The 17,485-nt window shown below is 36.7% G+C and overlaps 1 protein-coding gene across 2 annotated transcripts; it reads left to right on the top strand.

Moving 5' to 3' along the window:
- The first annotated feature begins 819 nt into the window (after nt 1-819).
- Nucleotides 820-10,899, top strand: swap70a (switching B cell complex subunit SWAP70a). Of its 2 annotated transcripts, none has more exons than XM_079374148.1 (12): nt 820-1,392; nt 2,077-2,217; nt 3,964-4,137; nt 4,227-4,454; nt 4,565-4,711; nt 5,452-5,560; nt 5,661-5,842; nt 7,145-7,252; nt 8,027-8,193; nt 8,288-8,486; nt 9,425-9,521; nt 9,597-10,306. In XM_079374148.1, the coding sequence occupies exons 1-12, from the start codon at nt 1,297-1,299 to the stop codon at nt 9,713-9,715; spliced, it is 1,767 nt and encodes a 588-aa protein (XP_079230274.1). In that variant the 5' UTR covers nt 820-1,296; the 3' UTR covers nt 9,716-10,306. The 2 variants fall into 2 exon arrangements, with proteins under 2 accessions (XP_079230274.1, XP_079230275.1); XM_079374149.1 differs by having other exon boundaries at nt 1,229-1,392; nt 7,154-7,252; nt 9,597-10,899.
- The last annotated feature ends 6,586 nt before the right edge of the window (nt 10,900-17,485 follow it).

The raw sequence follows: 17,485 nt of genomic DNA, 5'->3' as shown, positions 1-17,485 counted from the left end.
CTGTTTACTTGCGGTTATTCTTAAATGGGCTCATGAAGAAATGGTCTGAAATGGTTGAAATGATATTGTAGTCAGTACTGCAATACTCAAGAATATGAAAAGGAAATAACTGAAAAACAATGCAGTCTCTTGAACTTGTTTGTAAGATGAATCAAGGCCAAAAGACTGTCAAAGATTGTTAGTACATGATCTCATTTATGTGAAACATTTAAACTTCCTCCTCTGACTTCATACCAATGGTTTGTTGTAGGTCATTTACTAAACCTGTTTTTCAGGACTAGGGGTATCCACCAGAGAAGAAGTAGTGTTTCCCCAACATGCACTGCAGTGTCTTTTTTTTATTTTTATTGTTTTTCAGTTTGTGAATGCAGTGCAGAAAATACAGGAAATCTTTTTTTTTTTTTTTTTTTATGTTTTCAATGCCTGCTACATTTACACATGGCATGATAGATGCCATCTGACATGTATTTCTGCATTCATTTCTATTTATAGATTTAGACTCATTGTTTTAACAAAGACTTGCTGATTCATAATGTGTGCTGCATGTGGCCAAATACTTATGCTGTAAGAAAACAAAGCTCTTGTTTGGTTGAACATTGTTTTAGGGAACACAATTTAATTATTGCATTTAAATGATATGTCCTGTGTTGTGACATAGTGCATGTTATTAAACTTTTTTTTTTTTTTTAAATGAATTATTAGAAAATACATATGTTTTTTATTTTTTATTATTTTTTTCACATGCAGTAAGTATGCGTTTCAGTTCAGTGTTTGCAGACACAAGTTAGCAACTTAAGTAATAAACACAAAAGTTAGTTTGAAGGGGAGAAGCGTGCAGAGGAGGAAGCTTTAGCGCATATCTGAATGGTCTCGTGCGTAACAAGTGCTTATCACTTTATTATTAATTTACACATAGCAAAAAGCCTATATTACATAGTAACAAGTGTTTTAAAATGAGTGACAATCTTGTGCGGAAGATTACTAATACTAAGAGATTTACTTAATGGGTCGACTCATCTGAAAATAATAATTCGCACATATTGAATATAAGGTTTATATTGTTTTAATGCGCACGTGGATAAAACGCTTGACTGTAGTAAAAAACACTAAAATGGGCAACGCCAAAATTGAAAGCACGGATAAAATGAACATATTAGGTTCTTTTGGTTCACATTACGGTTTATTTGTAAATGTGTGAGATTTATGTAAAGTGCAGGTCACGTGAGTCGCGCTGTTGCGGCGCGCGCTGAGAGAAGAGGATCAGTTTTACAGGAGCTCTGACATCTTTAGTTTATCATGCTATCCCGAGACGAAATACTCAAACCCATCTGGTACGCCTTTACTGCTCTGGATGTAGACTGTAATGGGAAAGTATCCAAATCCCAGTTAAAGGTAAGCAAACTAGCCTGTCAACTATAGAAATCACCCGTTTGAGCTCTAGTTTCCGCGTATTGAGTTATGCGCATATTTATTCATACATGCATTATAATCTAGATTAAGTGAAAATCTATTTCAATTATACATACAGTATAATTGCAACCAAGATTATTCCCACCGGGCTACAAACAAAGTAATAGATATTTGCAGAAAGTAATAGACACTATAATGAGAAACTAAATGTTTGCATGCTTGAATAACGCCTGATCAGTCTTGCAAGACTTTCTCATGGGTGTATGCAGATGTAGGTGCACTGAAGTGGAGACACTGAAATAAAATTAGATTTTAGATGATCACTTTATGCAAAGTTTGATATTTTATCAACTTAAAAGATGCATTAGACCTAACCCACAAAAGATGCTTTATCTTTAGTAGGCTATTATTATTTTACAACAATAATAAAAATAAAAAAAAGACTGAATAAATCAACATTTTCTTCTATACAAAGCAGAATGCTTTATCATCACTACCGTATTGAGTTTTTAATGGCTAAAATTAGTTTGTTAGTATGGCATTTACATGTCTACAAAACTAATTTCAGGCATTTAAGCATAAGCATAAATTCAGTGAAGTGTGTCAAAACTTTTGACCACGCTTGATCTATATTTATTTGGCATGATGATGTCTGTTTCTCTGTAGGTGCTGTCTCACAACCTGTGCACCATAATGAAAATCCCTCATAACGCTTCAGCCCTGGAGGAGCACTTTAAAGATGACGATGAAGGACCAGTCTCAACACAAGGATACATGGCCTACCTGAACATGTTCATACTTAGTAAGGTAATAAACACACTGTCTCTTATCAAATAAGTACATTTGTCACGCTGACTTAAGATGCTCTTTAAACATACTGCTGCATAAAATGATCCTGTCATTAAAGCAAAAGGGCAATGTATAAAACTTTCAAGATTTGAAATTCATGTACATTTTTAGTTGAACTCAAATTGCATAATTAGCTATTTAAAATATATTCCCTAGTGGTCTCACACTTTTGAAGCCCACTGTATTATTTCAGCAATTAGGACATGTATTAATGATTTTAGCACATTTTAAATTGGAAATAAAAAATAAAAAAAGCTTGCAAATACTAAAGAAGATGAGACCTAAAATGCTAAAACAACTGTAAGGAAGTTCATATGGACCGAAACTTGTTACTCACATATTCATTTATTTTTTGCCTCTTACTGAAAATGAACATTTAATAAGACTTAAGTGACTGTTGAAAATTAAGTATGTAGTTTCTGTGCTACTTGTGTCACATATTTTAAAATGCTTGATTATTCTTATCCCTGCAATATCTTACGATTTTATCAGGGGCTTTATAAGTGCTGAAATGTGGGACAAAATGTAAATTTTGCTTATACATTTTGAGAAGAAATGATTGAAACGTAATATCTTGTAAACCTACCGCCAATGTGTTTAGCCCCTGTTTTACTTCATTGTGTATTTTGCCTAATTTTCACATTTTAGCTTCCAAAAATTGTAATCTGTAAATAAATTGCTATTTCTTTTTGCCATGTTAAGCATCGGCCATGGTTCCACATCTGGCTCAGTCTGCTACATTAGCCACGCCACCAAACTCTCACTAATGGTTGAGCTGGAAAGAGATCAAGTGGACAGCTCGAAATGTTTTGATGGTGCCTGGGAAGCTCAATTTTTGTAATTTTAGGGGAAATAAACCCATGAATGGCATACTGACGAGCGAACTGTTCCACAGGTATCATGCATTGTTCTCTAGTGTTATATTCTCAACATAATTCCTCATATTTTAGTTACCGCATTCGATTTAGTTGAAGATTTCTGCTTATTTTTTTATACTTTTTTTTCTTAAACAAAGTGGAACCACAGTAGCTTTTAGGAATGTTTTTCTTAAGAAAAAAAGATCCCAAATCTGTCAGAAGTTTCTATATATTTTCTCCTTGAAAGTGAATGTATAGTATATGATTTGCTTTCCCCCAACATTCAATCCGATGTCCTGTTCTTAACTTACAGCAGTTGTTGAGTTCTTCTGCTTCTTTTCGACTTCACAGTTTGACACGTTTTACATTCAGAAATGCTTTTCTTTGTAGCACTGCTGCAATGTGTGGTTATAACTTCTGTAAAAGTTCCTGTCCGCACAAACCTGTTTGTCCATTCTTCAAGTCGTTTTGTCTTCAAGGCGTTTTTCTTCCTGAGAACCTGTTACATTCTGTTTTTGGTTGTTTACACCCTTCTCTGTAAACTCTAGTCTAGAGACTCTCATGTGTGAAAAACCCAGAAGATCAACAGTTTCTGACATACTACAGTAGGTCTTCACCCATTCTGATGTTTGGTTTGAGCAAGAACTGAACCTCTTGTCCACGTCTGCATGCTTTTATGCATTGACAGAGATATATTAATTTTCATTGCCCATGTTCACAGATTTCCTTACTTGCTGCCTAATAGGTCATTTCTGGAATCAAAACCCTTGCAGTTACTCAAGACGAGACCAATTTTATGCCTCTGCTTATGAATTCTGCTCACTTATTTTTAATATTTTAATAACAGATCCAGGCCAACTTTGACTTCAACGAGCTGAATAAGATGTGCTGGACTTTATCTGCACCAAAGCACATCAGTGGCAAACATCTGCTCATCTCAGGGTCTGAGACCTTCAAAGTCTGGTGCATCTTCAACTTTCTGTCTGAAGATAAATATCCACTGCACATTGTCACAGAAGAGGTTGGTTCTAGTGCTTTTATTGTTTTTATATCTTTTTCTAATTACATGATATCAAATGGAAATAACGCTGTATCTTTGCATTGTAACAGCTCGAGTACTTCCTGCGCAGACTGTTTGCAGCAATGGGTTGGAGCTGGAACGACGACAGGTTTGAAAACTACAAAATGCAGCTCAGTGCAAAGAAAAAACATTTGAATGCTTGGGAGCTGATTGAGCTTATTGGCATGGGACAATTCACCAAGGGCATAAACCATCAGACTCTATCCATGGGCATCCATGAGGTCTATCAGGAACTTGTAATGGATGTTATTAAGCAGGTGGGTGTCTGTGTTAAAGCCAATGTAAATATTCACTCTCCAAAACTGGAGAAATAAACAGATATTCCTTACAAGTGATTAACTTGCTGGGTTTTTTTTTATTCAAAAAGGGCTATATGATGAAAAAAGGCCATAAGAGAAAGAACTGGACAGAGCGATGGTTTGAGCTCCATCTCAATTACATGTCCTATTATGTGAGTGAAGACCTCATTGAGCAGAAGGGATGTATTACACTTGATCGCAACTGCTGTGTTGAGGTAAAAGCAGAACATTTGTTACAGTCATACTGCAGTCATACTAAAAGTCATAATTGCAAGATAAAAAAATGCAATTACCTTTTTTATTCTCTGGCAAAATTAAGCTTCCATATCACGTCGATCAAACCCTGTATGATTTCTTATGTTTAGCAGAATGTTCAAGCTGCTCTTTTCCATACAATAAAGTCAATGGGTAATGGGGCAGTCAAACGAAAACAAGCAGCCCATATGATTTATGCACAATATTGCAAGTCGTATGAAAGTTTTGTGTAAGAAAAGGACCAAAATTTAAAGGGATAGTTCACCAAAAAATTAACATTTTGTCATTTGCTGTCTTCTGTCGTCTATCATTCACTCACCCTCAATGTTGTTCCAAACCTGTATGAGTTTTAATTCTTCTGTGGAGCACAAAATAAGATATTTTGAAGAATGTTGGCAACCAAACAGTTGAAGGTAGCCACTGACTTCCATATTAACATAGTCAACTATTTGTATTCAACAGAAGAAAGAAACTCACCCTCAATACAGATTTGGAGCAACTTGAGGGTGATGACAAATGGCAGAATTTTCATTTTGGGGTGAACTATTGCTTTAAGTTGTTATCCACCAAAAATCATTAAGAGCAGCAGGAAAGCATACAGGATTGGAAAATTATAATAGTGAACAAATGTTGACAGAATTTAGATTTTTTTTTTTGTCTGAACCGCCCATTAAATATCTAAATTGCTCTGTATTTGCAGTCCTTACCAGACAAGGATGGAAAGAAAAACCTCTTTATTATAAAATGTGTTGAGAAAAGTTTTGAGATCAGTGCATCGGATAAAAAGGCAAAACAAGAGTGGATTCAAGGTATTACATACTGTATCTGTGCTGGTTACACATTAGAGTTTACACTTTTGACTGTGAAATATTTGTCTATCCATAACGCCATGTGTTCATTTGTATTCAGCCATCCAGGACTGCATTGTCCGCATAAGGCAGGGCCTTTCCTCCCCGCACCGAGAATCCAGACAGAAACGCAGGGAGCTGAGAAACAAGATGAAAGCTGAACAGGAGATGATGGCGAACAGAATGAGAAAGCTGCAGTTGGCCAACGAGAGCAAGCAGGCCCAGCTGGAGGCCTTGACCAAGGTACTCTAAACCTCCTTGAGTTATTGCAAAATACAAATATAAGTTACCTGCTAAAAACATCTTATTTCCAGCTATTTAAGTAGTATCTCTATTGGAGATATTGGATTAAAGGTACATTTAGTAGTTCTACTGTATATCTAGTGGTAGCATTGCTGTCCATTGTGTCCTTGAAGTTCTGATAAAACACTGCCATCTGCCAATGTGGATCAACACGATCATCTCTGAGTTTTAAGTAAATGACATGACACTAGTGAGTTTTAGAGAGTTGTCCACACAATAATGAGTCCTGTCTAACAAAAAAGAAACAACTTGGGCATCACTACTTGGGCATCTTCGTCATTAAATCTTTCCACCTTGTGTTTTCCATACCGATGTTTACTTTTTGTCTTTGTCTGTGTTTGTACATGCCACACAGGTACTGATTTTACCGTTGTATAATTTAAATTTATACAAATTTAGGGGCATGTGGTGGTGTTTCAGGAGGGTGGAAACAAAAACTCATATTATAAACTGGGGAGTTACCTTTAAAGATATTAAACTTGCTGTACTTCCTCTATTACAATATAATTTTAGTTTTTGTACTCTTCACTGTCAGTTCCCCTTTTGGCTCATTTTCATTTCATTGTAGATATTTCTTGAACATTTTTTTTCTCTGTTAAAATGTTAAAACTGCCATTGAAGCCATAGCCTTGTGGTTTCAAGTGGCTGTGCTAAAAAAAAAGCCCAAAAATGTAACTTAAAAACAGCTTTGCTTATGCAAATTCTTTATTTTAGGGCACCTGCAAAAGAGCTCTCCTGAGCAATGAAGCCACACTTCCTGTGTACAGGCGGTTTTGAGAGTCACTGGTTCCTGTTTGATATCTTCAGTCTCAAGGGATAGTTCTTTCATTAAGCTGTACTTTACTGCCTGTCAAGTAGGAAATAAGGTTACTCCTTGGCAGCAGGAGAATTGTGTGATTATTATCTCCTGTATCAAACATGCAAAGCTGCTAATCTTGGAAACATTTGCACTACACAAACAATGCTAGATATACTAGACAGCATTGCACATATTTTTCAAATAACATTAAGCATTTTAATAATCTGCACATTTCTGCTTTTAAATAATCCTGCATGCCTTGCCTCATATACTTCTACTGTAAGTGCATTATTGTAAAGTGCATTTGTTTTTTACAAATTGATGGAAGTGTTGAAATGCTTTTGTTCAATAGTAATTTGTACAATAGTACTAGTGCTTGTACTTTGGGATTTAATCAGGCTCACAGAAGCCTTTCATGCTTTCATTTTGTCTGGATGTGGCAGAACCTGCAGGAAGCATCAGTGAGGGGTGATTTGGAGGAACAGAGAAGACTTCAGACCCAAAAAGAACTACTGGACCAATACAGACGAGACCTGGAGCAAGAGAAAATGGTAATGGCAGCATTAACTATGTCCCACTAGCAGACATCTCACCTCTCCTAAAAGGACCAGGATTGTCTTGCATATTGATAGCGAATCCCTGACACCCGCAAATTATATGTAATCCCTTAAATTGAGAGAGAGAGAGAGAGAGAAAGAGAGGGGCCCTGTTTCCTGGGTATTAAAGTGTATTTTGGGGTATTCAATCACAAGATGTCAGAGATGCATTTGACATTTCCACCTGTTATACATGCATTTTGACCAATTCTGTTCAAATTTAATCACACTGATGTCACTTTTGCAGCAATTTACTGAATGAAACAACCTGGGTAAGCTTACAAGCGAGCAGTAAATGAGGCTGCCTGAAATGAGGTTTTGCAACATAATTTTGTGATGTATAAGTGGCCAAAACTTTGAGTAATCTATTCATAAATTAGATGTATTGCTGGTAATAAAATGTAAACAAGGTAATTATTTTCTTGCTGCCAAAATGTTATATTTTTAATAAAATTGAGCCATCCACATTTAAAAAGTCAATTTTTGTAAACTCTTTTATTGTTGAAATTCAGGGTGTCAATTGATTCTAGTATTTACTTGCGATTATTATTATTTTGTAGTGATCATGTTGATGCATTCAGTTCCTTACTAATAAAAGAAAGAAAAATGATGCGCTATTTCTGCTGTCAGTGTGCAATCAAGCACATTATCAGTCTGCAGTTACACTTATGTGCTGCATATGTGTGAAACAGGCCTGATGTAATAAAGAAATGTAAAATTGCTTCTTAGGCTCGGATGCAGATGGAAGAGCAGGTGGTTGAAAAGGCCAATGAAGTGGAGCAGTATTGGCAGCGTATGCAGGAGCTGGAAGATATGCACCGTCAACTGAAAAAGGCACTAGGCGACGAGAGGCAGGCCAGAGATGATGAAGAAGCCCTGCGCAAACTGCAGGCTAGGTGCACAAACACACAACATTCAGTATATACACATCCAGTAGTCAATGTTTTGGGCCACCGCATTATGCAGAACATTCGTGTGTTTTATTTGCAGGCTGCTACAAGAGGAGGCAAACAAGAGGCTTGAATTGGAGCAAATTCACCGGCAGCAGCAAAAAATCTTATCCCAGTCTCAGAAAGAGAAAGAAGAGCTGGAAAGGGAGCGGGCAGAGAAGGAACGTGCCCTGCAGGCTGCACAGGAGCAGCTGGAGACCCTTAGAAGACAGAGAGAGGGGGCACATGAGGAATACATGGTAGCGGGTTCATACTGATAGAGTGTGTTTAGGGCTTTTTATAATGTTTGCTGTGTCAAATCAACATTATCCTTTTCTAGTATATTTTTGTTTCTAACATATTTAATTTGGCTTCTTTTACTCTGTTGCACAGATGCCCATCTCATTAGATAGAACAGACCTTAAAAGTGTTGTTGGTTGTTGTTTCCTCTTTTAAATGCCTTTTAAAAACTTTAATTTTAAACTTTTAAACCCAAAAATGAACTTTAATAACCTTCAGGTGATCCAAGATGTAGATGAGTTTGTTTCTTCATCAGATCACTTGCTCAATAATGGATCCTCTGCAGTGAATGGGTACCGTGAGAGTTGATAAAAACATCATAATAATCCACACAACTATAGTCCATCAGTTAACATCTTGTGAAGTGAAAAGCTGCATGTTTGTAAGAAACAAATTCATTCAAGACATTTTAATTTTAAATAACCACGTCTGGCCAAAATACAAGTCCATAATGCATAAAAATACTTCAATTTTCTGTTGTCCACTCACACTTTTAAACAGTGATCTGTGCAGATTTCTCTCCTGAAGCAATATTATGGATAGGGGACTTGTATTTTAGCCAGAATCAGTGATTTGAAGTTAAAGACGTCTTAATCATGAAGTTGTTTATTACAAACATACAGCTTCTCACTTCACTGGATTCATGACGATTACTTGTGAATTGTTGTGATGTTTTTATCAGTTGTTTGGACTCTCATTCTGACGGCACCCATTCACTGCATTGGTGAACAAGTGATGCAATAATACATTTCTCCAAGTCTGTTCTGATGAAGAAACAAACTCATCTACATCATGGATGGCCTGACGATGAGTACATTTTTAGCAAGTTTGCATTTTTGGGTGTACTGTTCCTTTAAGGTAAATGATCAGAATTTCAGTGACTTTTATTGTTTTTCAGGCCGTTACAAAGAAACTGGAACGGGCAGCTAACAAAACAAAGAATTGGAAGCACAAAGTCTCTAAACAGGAGGGCCTACTTCGAATCATTCCACCAGGTGACCGAGTGTAAACTCAGATGGCAGATACCATTTCCAAAAGCACCAGATTAATGTTTTTCATGTATTTCTCAGGCACCAAGTCCCCCTCTAAAATGACCAACTGGGGACAGGCAGCGTTCACCGAAAAAGAGCTGGATGAGCTGGAGAGGATTTGGCAGGAGAACAAGAATTCATCATATGATGGACAATAACATCTAAAACATCCATTTCTTTTATTTGTGTGTATTTATTTTGTGTTTGCCAGCTAGTCATCATCTTGAATTTTGTTACTGATTAAATCTGTTGTTACTAAAATGTGTTTTTATTCAACCATTTATTAATCATGTCCTCTTATAATGGAACATTAGTTGATAAATCATGTCCAGTTGGTTGTTGATTTTGTTTTTGAGTCATCAAATTAATGTAAAATGTGACATCCATACCTTTTTATACTTTGTTGTATACGTATTTTTTAAAACACACTTAGAAAATGTCAAATTATTTTAATTTAACTTCAGTAATTTCAAGTGTATTCACTTTTAATGTGAAATATAGCTGCTCAGGGGCAGTTTGGAGGTGCTAGTGCTACCAAAGCACCTGATTTCTACCGTATCCACTAGATGTCCTTGTTGATACACCGATAAACCCATAAGACCAGTTCACATAGTTTCTGTAGACTAGAGTCACTGATTGACAAAAGACACATAACTGCATGTATAATCCATTTAGCTCAAAATTTGCTTTTTAACTTAAGCTTGTTTTAAAATATATAAAAGAATAAATCACGTTGTTCATGATGGGTTGATGTGGTTCATTGTGTCTTCAATCAGCTCTTTGTCAGCCAGGATTAATTTTTTTTAATATATTGATAGCATTGTGCATTAATCCAAAGCAGCATACATTGCATTCAAGGAATGCATTTAATCAGTTAATGCATTTTTTTGGGACTCAAACTTACAACCTTAGCATAATGCCATACTGTAGAGTTTGAATTTTGTTATCTTTGTTGTTATTATTATTGCTGTAAAATAATTACAGTGCTTTTAAATCTTTATTTTAGGCAGGACGCCAAAAATGTTACCATAAAATCACAACAACTAGAGTTATTACCTAAAGATGTTACAAGTGGTTTGATGGCTTTATAAGTTGGATATCAAACTGTCAAAAGTAGCCTGATAATGGGCACATTATAGTCCCACATGTTTTTCAGTGATTCTTTCTGCAGGTTACATCTATCCACCAGTAGGGGGCGACAAAGTGATTTTCTTTATGAGTGAATCATTGAATCATTTATTCAACCAGTACATTTGTTCACTGATTGAGAGACTGCTCAGAGACGACAGTCGATTCTGTTTGAAACTGTTTTTGTTGGCGAAGTAAAAATAGACAATCTAAGTACTAATATTGTCTCTAAAAATTTGCTTTACTCAATATAATGTCTTTTGTTTACTGAATATCAATTTTAATCATTGAATATCGCCTCTGTGGTGCCTTCGGCTTAGCCGTATGTTAGGCCTAACGTTACTCATTAGAACAACATCAGCAGTTTTCTTTTTACCAATGCTTTCAGAGTGATCCCTTGAAGACTTGTGTTTTAATAACCTTATAAAAACTGACACTGGCTGAGACATTTAAAGTTAGTGGGGCGCAAATTCAGTAGAACGTAAATCAAATCACTGCACTCGGTAAGAAATTTAAAATTACAATTAAGCAGTATATTTTAAACATATAAAAGTGAAAAAAAAAAAAATTAATTAGAAAAAAATCATCATGCCAGCCACTAAAACGTTCAAAGACATGACTGAAGAGTGGTCGAAGCAAGAGCTGGTGTTTGTTAACTGTATTGCAAATTATGTGAGCGACATGTTGATGGAGTATCTCATTATTGTTCTAAATAAGCAAAGTATGCAGGTACAAGCAGTAGCCTACGCTTTGAATTTCTTGAGAAGACTTTCTATAAATTTGGAAAGGCTTAAAATATTTTCATACCAGACTTGTTCAGAGATCTATCTATTTTAATGCTCTCAGCTGGGTACACACTAAAAGATTTTCAAAATCTTATAAGATCTTCAAAATGTGAGAGACCACAAATATGAGCACAAAAATCCCAGATTTAACCGTTTTGCTCCTATAGTGTGTGTAGCGTCCTTGCCCCCCCCCCCCCCCCATCAGATTTCTGATCGTAAATATTCAACGTTGAATATTTACGATTCACAATCGGGGCACCTCCGATGTTCTTCTGAGAGGATTCAGTCACTCTTAACACACCTCACACCACAGGAAAATCTGATAAGAGAATCTTTAGAACCACCAAGATAATCGGGACATTACCTAGGATTGTCGGAAGGGGAGAAATCGGCCCAAAATCAGCCCGATTATCTTGTGGTGTGTACCCAGCATAAGGAGCTGAGGGAGAGCAGGAGGATGGGAGAAGGCCAGGAGAGACCGACCGCTGATGTGGAGCTGAGTGACATAAAAGCAAATATCCGAGCCTTATCCAGAAAAATAGTACATATGGCCTTTCATTTATTTTATTTATTTACATTTCTGTAGAATTCAGTGACCACTCACTTTCAGCAACCTAAGTACAAAATCCCATTCATTTTTTTTCCTTTCAACAAAACCCTTTATTCAACCCTTTATTTACTAAATCAGCCAATTAATTAAAATGAATGAAAACATAGGATAAGACTTAAGTACTTAAACTTCTGATTAAATTAAGTGTTAATCCATGACACATTACGTATATAATAAAGTTGACGTTAAAAAAAAAAATCTGAAAATACAGCATTACATAAAACTATCACTTGACATTTGAAATATAAGATTAAGATTTATTGAAAGCATAAAATATATTTAATACAAATACAACAGTCTTTTTGTATTAAAGTCAAGATGCTGGCCATAAAATCACCAAGACTTCTTAAAAGGGCACAGGAAGCATACAAGGCCAAAGATAAAGAGGTCAAGTGAAGTGCCAAAAATGACAAGAGGGCCTTTGTAGAGGAACTAGTTGGAGAAGATGAAAAGCGGTGAGATGAGTGTTGTGTAGAAGATCACCAAACAACTTACTGGTGAAATGACAAACCAGTCCACGCCTGTTAAAGACAAAAATGGCAACAACCTCACCACCGACCAAGAAAAAGCTGGTACTTCCATGAAGTACTCAACCATCCAGAGCCAGATGACCCTGCTAATCTCTCTGCAACAGGTGACATTCTCGATATTGATATTAGTCCCCCAACTGAGGCAGAGGTTAGGCTCTCCAGCAAAGCCATGGAAAATGGAAACGCTGCAGGAATTGATTCCATCTGTGCTGAAATGCTTAAGGCTTATACCTCATGCAAGGTTCTCACAGACCTCTTTAGAAATATCTGGGAACAAGAGACCATCCCTGATGACTGGAATAAAGGCCTCATTGTGAAATTCCCCAAGAAGGGTGATCTTCAGAGCTATGACAACTGTCGTGGCATCACTGGTTCTCAGGCCCATCAAAAGTTTTCTGTAGAGTTCTTCTATACAGAATTAACTAAATGATGACTTTAAACTCAGACAAGAACAAACAGGATTCAGAAGTGGAAGAAGGTGCATTGACCAGATCTTTACATCATCGAACAATGCATCAAGTGGAACACCCCTCTGCACATCAACTTTATAGACTTTAAAAAAGCCTTTATAGACACCCTATGGAAAATCATGCTATCCTGTGGAGTTCCACCAAAAATGGTTTCGCTGATGACGCTGTTCTACAGGAAAATCAAATGCAGTGCCATTGTAGACGGACATTTGTCAGAATAGTTCACTGTAAAGTCTGGTGTGCAGCAGGGCTGTATCACCTCTCCAATACTCTTCCTAGTCACAATCAACTGGATAATGTGGAAAAGAACTGCTGACAGACCCAGAGGCATCCAATAGACCCCCTTCTCACAACTTGAAGAACTTGACTTTGCCAATGACCTTGCTGTATTCTCCACAAAATTCAAACATCTCCAAGAAAAGACAGACAGACTGAACAGCTTTGCCATGCAGGTGGGCTTGAACATCAATCCATTCAAGACCAAAGTTATGTGCATTAATTTCCATCCCTAATGCACCAGTCACTGTCAGAAACAAACCATTAGAATATGTCAACAATTTCACATACCTAGGAAGCCTGATTAGCAAGGATAATGCAGCACAAAAAGACATTCAACCAAGGCTCGGAAAAGCTAGAGAAGCTTTTGCCAGACTAAACACGCTCTGGAAATATAGGCAATACAGCACCACAACAATAGTTTTGTCAAACCAGTCCTGTGTGAACTGTACAAGATAGCAAAGAACCATAGCATGGTCATTGAGATCAAGCACTCTTGCATGACTCGCATCCAATGGTTTGAACATATCCTCAGAATGGACCAGGACCGAATTCCAAAGACTGCCCTGAGATGGACACCACCTAGCAGAAGAAAACAAGGGTGACCAAAAACAACATGGAGACATACAGTGATGGCAGAACTAAAGGAGATGGGTCTGACATGGGGTGAGGCACAGCATGCTGCAAATGATCGAGCCAAGTGGAAACAAATCATTGATGCTTTATGTCCCACTCAAAACGAAGAGGTGTAAGTAGTTCTTCACTGGTCATTCTGTTATTATACATTATTTTTTTCAAACTGAAACAGCAATCACACTGTGGCGACTGCCAGTGAGTGCAGACAGTGAAGTTCACATGTCGCCTCATGATACATTTGGGTACTACAAGGTAGGTACACCTGTTATCACCCAAAATGACTTGCTACCACACTGATTCCAATGAACAGCATTTAAAGGAATTGTTCACACCAAAATGAAAATTTTGTCATCATTTACACACCCTTATGTCATTTCAAACCTGCATGACTTACTTTCTTCTGTGCAATCTTCTTCTGGGAAATCTTTTTGAATGTAAATGGGTGTTAAATGTTGTCTGGCCTCCTGTGTTCTTTTTCATATTTAGTAAACAGTCCTTTTAAGGCTGTATTTGTCCAAAATGTTTGCATAGGTCTATCTATTCTGGATTCAGCATTTATTCTAGTAATAGAATGAATACTTTTTGGGAATGAAGCCTAGCGGAGGCATAATTAAATGTGCTGTATTAGAAGTTAATGCATTATTAACAATATATGTGACCCTGTACCACAAAACCAGTCATAAGGGTCAATCTTTTGAAATTGAGATTTATACATCAAATAAATAAGCCTTCCATTGATGTATAGTTAAGTATGTTAGGATAGGACAATATTTGGCCGACAACTATTTGAAAATCTGGAATCTGAGGGTGCAAAAAATCAATATTGAGAAAATAGCCTTTAAAGTTGTCCAAATATAGTTCTTATCAATGCAAAAATTAAGTTTTGATATATCTACGATAGGAAATTTACTAAATATCTTCATGGAACATGATCTTTACTTAATATCCTAATGATTTTTGGCATAAAAAAAAATCTATAATTTTGTCCCATACAATGCTGGCTATTGCTACAAATATACACATGCTATTTATGACTGTTTTTGTGGTCCAGGGTCGCATATAATAGTTTAAAATATTCAAACTAGTCCCATGCTAAGTTAATTAATCAAGGCAATGTGATGAACTTCCCTTGAACTTTGTTGTTCCAGAAAAGAAACTGAAACTCATTCCATAAATGCTGACAAATTAGAACATTTGAGAAACCAGATTCCCGAAAACATGTCCTTACAGTGCAACATAAGACATGCAATAGACACTAGTCTTCACAAGTGAGTGTCAAAACAAACAGGACTATGTTACGCTGTGTCTTCGTTTCTGGCACTAGGCAGGAAAAGAGAGCCCACGTGCAATTCCTAACGTCAAATACCTGCAGAGATTGTGGCATTAGCTGAGCTCATCTGTGGGTTTCAACAAAACAAATGTTAGACATTGGAGCCGTGACACTAAAGTCACACTCAGAACTGCAATGATGCAAATGAAAGGGAACAGTTCATTCTTAGGCCATAGCTGCTATGGATAACCTTGACATGTCAGTTTAACTTGTGCTGAGGTCATTGCCATTATACAGGCTTTGGACAAACACAAATTACAAGCACACATTGTTTTTGTGTGTTGAGCAGTCAATGGTTCTCAAAAACTGTTTGCGTCCAGCGGATACTCTCCAAAATGGCGCTACACTGACACAGAGGAGATGAATTGTTGAATAAAGTCATTATTTTTGTTTTCTTTGCAAACAAAAAGTATTCACGTAGCTTCATAATATTACGGCTGAACCACTGATGGCGGGTGGACTATTTTGACAATGTCTTTAATATTTTTCAGGGCCTTGACAGTGTTATTTATTTGGCAGTCAATGGGACAGTCACAAGCCGGTTTTCATCCAAAATATCTTGAATTGTGTTCCGAGGACGAACAAAGCTTTTACGGGTTTGGAACAACATGGGGGTAGCTGGTAAGTGATTAATGACAAAGTTTTAATTTTGGGGTGGAATAACCCTTTAAATAGTCTATTTTTTACTATAATAGTTGCTAATAATTTTTTCGCAGATGGAGGCATGTCATACCACCTGTTCATGTTGGCAAATGATTGCATGGATTATTTCGTATTTGTATGCACGAGAACTTCTAACAAAAAAATTCGGTCCCACTTTATATTAGGTGGCCTTAACTACTATGTACTTACATTTAAATTAATCATTTGGTACAATGCACTTATTGTGTACATACATGTTTTTACATTGTACTTATGTTTAAAAAAAAACTATATGTAATTACATCTGTAATTCATTTCTGTAATTACATTTATAATTACACTGTTGACCCATCACTTACACCTTAACCCACCCTTAAACCTACCCAGACCACCAAACCTGTCCCTAACCTTACCCGTATCCCACCTCAATAGCAGCAGACATGTTTTGCAATACAATATGACCACAATAAGTACATTGTACTAATTTTTGATGTAAGTACATAGTAGTTAAGGCCACCTAATATAAAGTGTGACCAAAAATTCTACCTAATTTTAGTGGTAATGAATTTGAGTCATGATTCGTTTGTGGAAACATTCATATGCAGAATTCAAACACAAATGTAAGCATGCACACACTACGTGAATGAGATCCGTTGTTTGGACACATTGGATGGCAACATCTAAGAAGTGGGAAACATTAAGTCCTCAATTAAAAAAAAAGCCTATTTATTTCGCTGCTTCATGCACAAAACAAACTGAAACTCTTGAAGTACTTGTTCTCCAAGGGCATCAGAAAACATTGCGTCAATAGCTCCTTTAAAGGGCTTGTTTGTTTGCATGACTGGCTGTCATTCAAATGATACACCTCTAGGCCTAGTCTTACTGAATAACAGATGAATGAATCTGATAGCTGTGCTGGTCATGCTCAAGTTTTCCATAAACTATCATTCTGTTTTTCTCCTCAGAAACCTGATGACTAACAGAAGTCATCACCGTAATTGAAAGCACACAGATAAACTGACACGTGTGAAATTACTTCACATGTTGGGTTTTTGACTTACTTTCGTATAATGCAAAGTCGATTCATGAACATATCTTCAGGCAGATTCTGTTTTTTTGGATGTTTTCTTGATGACTTCATTGTTTAGTGCTCATCGTGGTCTGGGTGGGTGGTAGATTTTACAGTCCACAGCCATTCTGGCTAAATGATATCAACACATGGGCCTTCACAGATGATTGACACCAAGTGAAAGCCAACAGTGTGTCTGTTCTAACTGCCTCTCGCAGAGGGAATAGCTCTTCCATTGTAAATTAACTTTGGGGATTTTTTTGGACTCCATTAAGGCCCTTTCATATGAATTTAGCATTCCCCAACATTGGCGATTCCAACCTTTTCTAGTTTTGCTGGTATGACCCATTCAAGCGTAACCCAACCTGATGATAATCATGTTTTGTTGATGAATTTTGGTCATTCCCCTAACTACAGCAGTAAGGTTTACATTAGATCATGGTGAGTTACAG

Source organism: Barbus barbus (assembly GCF_936440315.1).
Source record: "Barbus barbus genome assembly, chromosome: 2".
NCBI classification, from domain to species: Eukaryota; Metazoa; Chordata; class Actinopteri; order Cypriniformes; family Cyprinidae; genus Barbus; species Barbus barbus.
This window is presented reverse-complemented; position numbering and strand designations above follow the sequence as displayed.